Source organism: Thrips palmi, unplaced genomic scaffold (assembly GCF_012932325.1).
Source record: "Thrips palmi isolate BJ-2018 unplaced genomic scaffold, TpBJ-2018v1 HiC_scaffold_10, whole genome shotgun sequence".
Lineage (NCBI taxonomy): Eukaryota > Metazoa > Arthropoda > Insecta > Thysanoptera > Thripidae > Thrips > Thrips palmi.
The window spans coordinates 7,771,770-7,781,187 of NW_023144621.1; the positions used below are offsets into that span (position 1 = coordinate 7,771,770).

General features: G+C 57.4%; 2 protein-coding genes across 2 annotated transcripts; both read right to left on the bottom strand.

Annotated features, from left to right (window-relative positions):
- Positions 1-3,301: 3,301 nt before the first annotated feature.
- Positions 3,302-4,210, bottom strand: LOC117639001 (zinc finger protein 239-like). Its single transcript, XM_034374286.1, has one exon. The coding sequence runs from the start codon at positions 4,078-4,080 to the stop codon at positions 3,580-3,582; it is 501 nt and encodes a 166-aa protein (XP_034230177.1). The 5' UTR covers positions 4,081-4,210; the 3' UTR covers positions 3,302-3,579.
- On the bottom strand, positions 4,174-6,329 carry LOC117639000 (gastrula zinc finger protein XlCGF49.1-like). Its single transcript, XM_034374285.1, has 2 exons — positions 6,112-6,329; positions 4,174-5,159 (listed from the first exon to the last, which is right to left on the bottom strand). Exon 2 carries the CDS (start codon positions 4,943-4,945, stop codon positions 4,190-4,192), a length of 756 nt encoding a protein of 251 aa, XP_034230176.1. The 5' UTR covers positions 4,946-5,159; positions 6,112-6,329; the 3' UTR covers positions 4,174-4,189.
- Positions 6,330-9,418: the final 3,089 nt, after the last annotated feature.

Sequence of the window (9,418 nt, forward strand, 5' to 3'; positions counted from 1 at the left end):
ATAAGAGCCACAAAAAATATGTTCGTCTTTCGCCAAAGGCAAGCTGCAGCACCAAAACTAAGTGGCACGACACTGTTATCAGAGTCTTTGGCGCTGGTGGCACTATATATATAAGATGGCTCCTCGTTCGGAATCGGCAGTGTTCCGTGAGTTAGCCGCCCGGGCGGCGTGGCTAGCTTGGCGTGCCGGCCAGCCATCGTCCACCCCCAAGTGCAGCATGTAAATCAAGTGTAAACACAGCCCTCGTCAGGCCAGCCCCACACACACCTTCATGCATGGATGCACATGCACACACACACACACACACACACACACACACACAGAGTCACTTTGTGCACACTCTCCTCCATACAGGTGGCGGCGGCGACGCATTCCTGAATCCCAGTGCACCCACGGTGGAGGGCAAACAGGTCTCTCCGTCTAACCCTCTGCGACAGGGGGTTGCGAGCGGACTGATTATTCCGAGCGTCTTTTCCGTCACGCTGTCTCCTTCGCACTTATACGGGGCGCCATGCGAGTGTGAGAGAGACGGGGCGACTAAAACGACTGCAGGGCCCCAAGCAGTGCCCCAGGGCGTCGCCGTCCTTCGAGCCCGCCGGTTAACCTTTGCCCGCAGGTTGCTGCGTTGCCGTGGTTGCTGGCGACCGAGCCAGGAAATGACCACTCTGCTGTGAATTATATCGCCGATAGCCATCGTCATCTCCCTCGCCTTCCGCGCGGTAATGAGTCGCGCGCCAGCTTCGCGCCAGCTAGCCTTGTCGCTGTCTCTCTCGCACCCTTACGAAGAGCCCCACGAGTGGGACAGAGACAGAGTGGCGATTCTGATTCGCTCGGACGCGGCGAACGACGCGGCGAACGAAGCGGCCCACGTGTCGGACACGTGTCGCAGAAAGGGTCGCGTGAGTCATAACAAAGCCAGAATTAGCACTGTTTCTCTCCATCCTGCCCTCCCTCTTCCTCCCAACCTCCCATCCCCCTCGAATCCCCCATCCGTCACTGACGTCTAGTTCACCCGGCATCATTAGGGGCTTCGACCCCCCCCCCCCCTTCCCAACCCACCCGTTTCTTCAGTCCACTGGAGCGAGCTCGGGCCGCGGCTCAGCACGGCACCTCGCGGCCCTGCCTAGGCCCTGCCGTGCCACCACACTGCGACCACCATCAAGGAGAAACAACATTTGGCAGGCCTGCCAAATGGCCAGACGGGGCGGCGGGGTTGACGATGTGGCGTAGCGCGGCGTAGCGCGGGGTGGGTCGCTGACACTGCGGTCACGCCTCGGCGACATTTCACCTTTCCTCCGTGGCTTGGTGCGCGGACACTGCAAATCCATGGGTCGCTTTCCTTGCCACTCCAGTGGCCACTCCGCTTTGAATGCCGGAACTCGGCCCACCGGGCCCGGATTGCCCTCCCTGAGAGGATACCAAAATTTGGCACTGCGGCGGCCTGGGACGCGGCACGCCTGGATAGGGCGCTCGGAGACCAGAGGGCTATTTTGGCGTTCAAAATGGTGCGCCATTGGAGTGGCAAGGAAACTTACCAGTGGGGTGGAGCCGCAGGGCCAAGACGGAGGCCCTCACGGCCCTCATGGTCTTCATGGTCTTCATGGTCTTCATGGCCTTCATGGCCTTCATGGCCGCCACCGTGAACGTCGTCGTCATTAGCCGCCCTCGCAGCAGGCTGATTCCGAACCTTCGGCCCTCCGTCTCTCTCGCACTGCCAGGGCGTCCCGCAGCGGCGCGAGAGAGACAGTGCTGCGAAGCGCTGTCCGGAGCGCCAGGAAGGTCAAGCCGAAAGCAAGCCGACGTCGCGACCTTGGCCTCGCAGCGAAAAACACACACAAAAAGGGAAACCCCTTTGAGGTAAATCAGGTTGGCAATCATGGCCGAGAGTATTAATGTCCGGTGGAACTGCGCAGCGATCGGTGGCGAGATACAGACGGGGCGGGGCGGGGCGGGATAAGGTGTGGTGCAGGCAGTGGCGTTCCGTGCTGCAGGGGCAGTGCGAAATAGAATGCAGAGATGTTTCCGTGGGAATTCAACGGCTGTGCGCACAGGCGGCTCAACGCAGCGGGAGGGCTATCCTTGAGGTGACCTTGGCAGAGGGAGGCCTCCCTCTGGTGAGGGGGGTGAGGAGGGTCAGGGAAGTTGAAGGGAAGAAGTCACTAAAAGAGAAAAACGATCCCTGAGAAGAAACAGAAAGGGAGAGTAATGCGATTGTAATCCCCCGTCGTCTGTCAGCGGGGCTGGTTTATATTTTTCCCGATTCTTTCTGAAGGTATTCGGCTGGCGGGCGGTACGGATCCACTTCTGGTTAGTGAGTTCCAAGGACAGGGAGGGGGGAGTGGGGGAGCGGAACGACCACAGCGCAGCCCCTGTCAGGTAGGCAACAAGACACTAATAAATATTCAATTACGACGCGGAATTCCCATTTTACGGCGCGCTTCCGGCACTGAGGGGCTTGGCCCTGCTGGGGCTCGCTGGGGCTCGCTAGGGGGCCGGCGCGGCGATGGCGGACCGATAGAGCGGGGCAGTGCAACAACTGGGTGGCGAGCTGCAAGAACTACACCGCGAGGCTAGACGCGAGGCCTGAGGGAGGAGGGGTTGGAAAAAAATGCCAGTTTAGATCGAAGCGGAAAAACGCAGCTCTAACGCCGAGATTGGTCGGCGAGTTTGGCAGCAAAGTGTCAGAGAGACAGTGAGGCCACGCTGACTGAGACAACAAACATGAGGAAAAGCCACGAAAGGACTCTAGGAGTCACCCAAGAACTGCATGCCTTGCTTGATAAATTTGTTCGGACCAGGATGTCCAGATGAAACGAGCGAATGACTACGTAGGTGGCCGCCATTCTCTTTCGACAACATTATCACGGTGGAACGGGTCAATGGTCACTAGAAAAACGGCCAGATAGTACACTGTAGAGAAAATCAACGGCGGGAAAAGGTACAGGCACAGTCTGGTAGACAATTTGCCTGGTACCACCGAACCTCAGCCAGTTCGACTTTTGTGGTACGGAGTACGGTTTTTCTTAACATGGGCTCTTATGGGAAGCACGGGTTTTGGATACAGTTGTTCTGTACACCGTGAGTACAGCCGTACCTTTTTCCTTGAAATGTACGGCTTTTTTAACAGTGTAGGGCTACTGCCCTCTCAAAAACTAAAACAACCTCTGTTTGGAAAGTAAATTGATTCTTAAAGAGGCATATGTGTGTTTCTAATTAATTTAGGATTGAAAGTAGATGGGGAAATAGTCATAAAAGTAAAGATTTGAGTGTTACATTGTTTTATTTCAAAATGTATCGGAAATTTATAAACACAATAAGAATGCAACTACCACATACACACAAGTGGACAATTAATTAACTCTATCTACTCCATTGCTTTATTCTGAAGTAGTGATTGCATCATTCGTTATTGCTTGAACAACTAATTACCAAAGAACCAAAAAGTGCAATAGATACGTCAAGAGTCATGCATTCCCATACTTCCACTGAAAGATTTTTTTTTCGTAGAAACTGAACCCTTGAAAGGCTTTCCCCTCGCTTTCCCACTATAGAAGAGTGGGCGCATTCTCAAATTGATTGCTACTGCTGCAAAAGTTTCCTTATATGCCTAAGTAAGTGCTTTTCTAGGTTGTCAGACTGACTAAACCTTAACTTGCAAACTGAACATTTAAATGGCTTTTCACCTGTATGCATGCGAAGATGATGCACCTTGAGTTCGGCCGAGGTGCAAAACTTCTTCTGACAAACCGAACATTCAAAAGGCTTTTCTTTTGTATGAACGCGGCGGATGTGCGTTCTAAGGCCGCTAGATTGACTGAACACTTTCTCACAAAATGAACACTCGTATGGCTTTTCCCTTGTATGAACACGCAGATGAATTTTAAGATAACCACCTCGGGAAAACTTTTTTTCACAAATTGTACACTTATATGGTGGTACCCCTGTATGGATAAAGCGGTGGTTCCAAAGAGTACTGGAATGCTTAAATTTTGCTCCGCAAACTGAACACTCAAATGACTTTTTAGCTGAGTGGATGCGCAAGTGATTTCGTAGATGGGTGCTTGACGTAAAATTTTTCATACAAACGGAACACTTAAATGGCTTTTCCCCTGTATGGGTACGGAGGTGGATCTTAAGTGATCCACCCGAAGCAAACCTTTTATCACAAACTGGACACACAATTAGCCCTTCACCAGTATGAATACGAATGTGAATTTTTTAGGTTCCCACTTGTACTAAACCTCTTTTTACAAACCGCACACTCAAATGGTTTTTCTCCCGTATGAGAGCGAAAGTGCTTCTTCAGGTCACTCGATGAAACAAACTTCACCTCACAAGCGGAACATGCAAATGGTTTTTCTCCTGAATGAGTGCGCTGGTGCGAATAAAGTATCGAACTTGTCGTAAACCTTTTATTGCAAACCGAGCACTCATACGGCTTCTCCCCTGTATGGGTACGGAGGTGCACTTTAAGGTGTTCTCCGCGTCCAAATTTCTTTGAACAAACTGTACACTGGAATGGCTTCTCCCCTTTGTGAACAACGAGGTGCTTATCAAGGTTGCCACTTGAGCTAAACTTTTTCTCACAAAGTGAACACTCATACGGCTTTTCGCCAGTATGGATACGAAGGTGCAACTTGAGGTCACTATACCGCTTGAAGGCAAACTTACAAACTGCGCACGTGAATGGCCTTTCTTCTCTGTGGATAGAATGGTGACTTTTGAGCGAACAATTCGTGGAGAACTTTCTTTTGCAAACAGTGCACTCAAACGGCTTTTCCCTTGTATGCGTGCGAAGGTGCGTTCCTATGCTGCTAGATTGACTGAACTTTTTCTTGCAAACTGGACACTCAAATGGCTTTTCCCCCGTGTGAGTTCGAAAGTGTGTCTTCAGGGCAAATGCGCTGGGCCACGTCTTCGAACAATAACTACATTCAAACGGCATATTTGCGTGATACGGAACAGCGTCCTCGGGTGGGCAGCTTGACCAACCTTCCTGTTAAAACCAATGCGCGACTGATATCTTCTGTAGTGACTTCGGTGAGCCCTCAGGGCTGCGGCAGTCGGATGTTGTGTCCCACCCTCGTACAGTACTCGCGATCCGTTGTAGCTTATGTCGTGGGGCGTTAGCGGAAACTTGCCACGCGGAGTCTTACTGCCTGGAACAGCAAAAAGAGTTGTCAGTTAACAAAGAGAAGTAGGTCCATAAAAACACTGTTCACGATTTCTCAAAAACGGTTGAGCCAAAAAAATTCAAACTTGGTACATAAATTGAAAAATTTTGTATCCATGATTTCAAATTCCCAGTGCCTTTTTTTTCAAAATGGCATTATATTGCCATAGACCTGCTCGTGGAAGTTGGATCCGGTCAAGTGGCCTTTCCCACACCAGCCCCATTGAGGCCAAGCCAAACAGGATTGGGGATACAAAATCTCTGATACAAAGTTTTAAAATGTTCTAAAAGTGTTTTTTTTTTTTTTTTTTTTTTTTTAGAAATTGTGTGAAGTTGAGAATTAATTTTGACAATTATTTAGCAGATAATCTTTATCGGTTTAAAGTAAATCCGCGCGCCTCAAATTGGCACTTAGTTCCTGAAATGTGCACCTTTTAGCATATTTTCACTTGTGCACTTTGCTGCCGGCTGACCCGGTGCACAGTGTGGTTTCGGCTCCTCGTCGGAGCCAGGGGTAGCGTCCGAATAGCCATCCCAGATGTCGACAGTTGCCCTCTCCGTCTGCGCCGCCTGCCTCTGCAAGGTGCGACAGAGACAATGCTAGAGCAGGTAGAGCGCGTACGCACCCCGGCGGACAGGCAGGCGCAGCGGGAAAGGGGGGGGGGGGCGGCGGGGGTCCTTTGGGGACCGGTCCCACAGCACAGCCTGCCTTCGGCGTTCCACATGGCGAGAAGTCGTGTTTTCCGAGCTGATCAGGGCAGTAGGCAAACAGGCAATGTCGCGGGTCGGGTTGAATCGGGCCGTAGCCGGGCCTGGTCAATGACCAGTCTCTGTACCAATGTTTGAATTTTTTTTGTTCCAGCCGTTTGGCCATCGGCCCCCCTCGCGGAGACACCGGGGACGGGGTCATTCCTGACTTCTAGTTCTGTGTATCTTACCTCAGGGACGCTGAACGAAGCCGGGATGCAGATGAAGCACGCTGAGGATGGAAGCGAGACGCGTCCCAGTTGGCGGCAAGGGAGGAACTGCTGGCCGTCCTCGTCGAAGTCTCTGGACGGAGTGCTGACGCGCTGTGCTGTGCTGGCTGTGGCTGCAGCGGGCTGCAGGCTGGCTGTCGGGGTCATCGTGAGTCGTCCTTTGTCCCGGTCTGGTCCCGGTCGCCCCGCAACGGGCTTCCCGAACCCGCCTCCTCAGCCGCCGCAGCAACACCGCTACCTGCGTGCGCCGCCGTGTGCCCTGCGCTGCGTGCGGAGGTGCGGAGGGAGGGAGGCGGGACCACGGGACGCGCCCCTGTACTGGTGCGGGAACAAAAGACGCTGCATGTCAATGACTTTTACCTTCAGTTCGACTGTAAAATCGCCGATATCAGGTAGAAGAGAAAGAGCGTTAAAAATTAATTTGCTCGGGCGTTTCTGCGTAACGGGGCGGTCTTCTGCGGTAGGACGCCGCTTCTCAAGCCGCGCGCCACGTGGGGCGCCGTGCTGGCCGGCAGGAAGAGGAGGGGACCACGGGAGGCATGTTGGTCGGGCAAGAGACGCTAGAGTCAGTTTTCCATCAGTCGCCGTAAATCGGCGCCGCATAGTAGGGCTGACGGAGAAGCGCGTTTCTCATACGTCGCCGCGGCGCCATTTGCGTGGCCGGCTGCAGAGTGACTGGATAATTTTAATACTACGCCGCGGCGCCAGCGTGGGGCTGCACGTGACGGCCGCGTTTCTCATACTCGCCGCGGCGCCAGCGTGGGGCTGCACGTGACTGGGCCGGCGATGTGGAAAAACACGAGGCGGTCGCTGGCGGCCGCGCGGGAGAGGCGTGGCGTGGCCGCGGCGGGCGGGGCCAAGCTAGGCGTCACGTTTTGGACCACGAGTCGCGGCCGGTAAACACTCGGCAGCCCGGCACTGCCCGGCACGCTGCCGGCCCGGCCGGCGGAGTTCAGTCCGACCGAGCAGGCAGCCAGGCGGGCTGGATGTTTGGGTCCGACGACCCGCAGGCCCGAAGCCAAACCGAATGAATCGGAGCCTTCGGCCGTTCGGCCGTTCGGCCCCAGTGCACTACTAAGGCTGACTATGGCTCGGCCAACGCGTTGCGCGGTACTCGACCCGAAGGCCGAAGCGCCGGGGGCGTTCCAACGCCCTGCCGCCCTGCGCCAAGGCCGGAAAGGTAACCTCTTATGAGGTCGAGGCAACGGTGGTGGTGTCACGCGGTGGGGACGGCTCCTAGGTTGGTCTCGTGGGACTTCTCAAGCGACGCGACTTCTTCGAACCCAAGTCCCCTATCAGTTCGGTTGCACGGTCTCTGCGAGTCGGTGGCGCACGTGCAGCACACGTGCCGGCACTGCAAGTCTGCAAGTCGCGGTGCTTGGTGGTGGGGACTAGTGGGGACAAGTGGGGACCAGGGCTCCCGCGCGCCGGGTTCGTTCCAAAGTGTCCTACCTGGTTCCAGCTCTCTCCCGCCCCTGGGCCGCCCCGTGAGAGGAACAGAGACGGGGGCACTGTGCGCGGAAGCAGCGCGCAGGAGACGCGGCCAGATGGGGCTAGGGATGGGGCGGACGCAAATAACGGGACGCCCAGAGTGATAAGCGTCAACAGGGGAGGGGGTGGGGGCAGGGGGCGCGTTCCAGTGGCTCCAGTGGCTCCAGCAGCAGGACTAAGGGCTGCAGGGGTCTGTCACGCATGTTCACAGACGATACCGCTGGGAAGCAAAGTGCCGCGCGCCCCGCAAGCCTTCAAGACATTTCCCTTCTTGAACGCAGCACGTGGTGCACGCGGCAGCACGGGTCCGGCAGGGCGGAGAGCGGATGCGCGGTCGTTGGCCGCCCGGTTCAGTTTTCCTGTGAACTGGGGCGGCGCGCCGCGGCGGGAGACGTGCTCCTGGTCCGCGCCACCGTTTTGTGTTTTGGTCGTACATGCGACTTTGTCCGCGGCGGACTACGTGACAGTCCGAGACACGTGACGTGAACCGCTGAAACATGCTGGTCTGGGGGGAGACGCCCGGCTGCAAAGTGCACATGTCGGGCCAGGCGCGGCGGGGCGCCGGGGGGCGGCGGGGCGGGGGGCGGGGGGCGGGGCGCGGGGGGGCGCGGCGGGGCGCGGCGGGGCGCGGCGGGGCGCGGCGGCGGGGGGGGGATCGCGCCGACCCCTTCCGCGGTGACGCTGCGACGTTTTATTTTTCAGGACGGTGAAAAGGCGTGCGATAAAGCCAAATCACGCTAAAGGGGGCCCCCTACCCTAGGCGGTCGCAACCCGGAAAGATCGGGGAGAGGGAACAAAAGGGAAAGGGGGAGGGACACCCCCTTTTTGTGAAGGGAGAGTGATTGAGAATATGCTCAAAGCGTTGGCCCATGCACTGGGGCGTCCCACTTGGGGCCGGGTGGGGGGCCCCGGGGTCTCGGGTCCCCCCTTGAACCCCCCCGCACGCGCTCGCGGCCGCGCTCGCGGCACGCAGCTCGCGGCACGCAGCTCGCGGCACGCGGCGCACCACGCCGGGGAGGCGTCGACAAGTATGTCAGTGGCGCGCCCAGTGTTGTTGAACAGGTGTGTGGAGGGGAGGGCACGAGCTTCCGCTCCTTTTGTACGTCCTCCGCGGCCAGGGCGGCAGGGGTTTGGGAGGATTCCCCGCGTCGGGTCGCAGAACGCAGAGGCCGCCTGCATTACCATGCCGTCGTTCAAATTGCGCGGGTCTGACTCCCCTGCCCCCACCCTTCCCTTCCCCCTTTTCCCCCTCTAGCTGCCGCTGTGCCGCTGTGCCGCTGTGCCCGGGCGCGGTGCGGCTGGGACCGGCTTGGCCCGGCTCGTCTCGGCTCGGCTCGCCCGTCGCGTTGCCGTCCACGTGAGCCGGGCCGCGGCGGGGGGCGCGGGGCGGAGGGGGCGTCCCCCGAACACATGCTCGTCGCGTGAGCTGACGTCACGGCCGCGCGGCACGTGGATCGCGGCGTGGGGCTCGGCGGCGGGGGGAGCGGGGCGCGGCGGGGCGGCGCGGTGCGGCGCGGCCGGCCACTCAGTCGACGGAAACCCGCCGTGTTGTGCCGGCCAGTCGTGCGAGCGCAGTGTGCAGCAGTCACGTTTCGCGGGTTATATTGTGTGCTATCACCGGGGTTTGAACCCCCGGGCCTGCGGGTGTGTTTTAGTGTTGTTTCGCTTCACCCTGAACCGCGGCTGGAGCGTTGACGCGCGCTGACGTGGCGCGGGCACCTGGATACGCCCCGCCACGCCCACCAGGGGTGCCACCCACCCCGACCCACCCCGACCC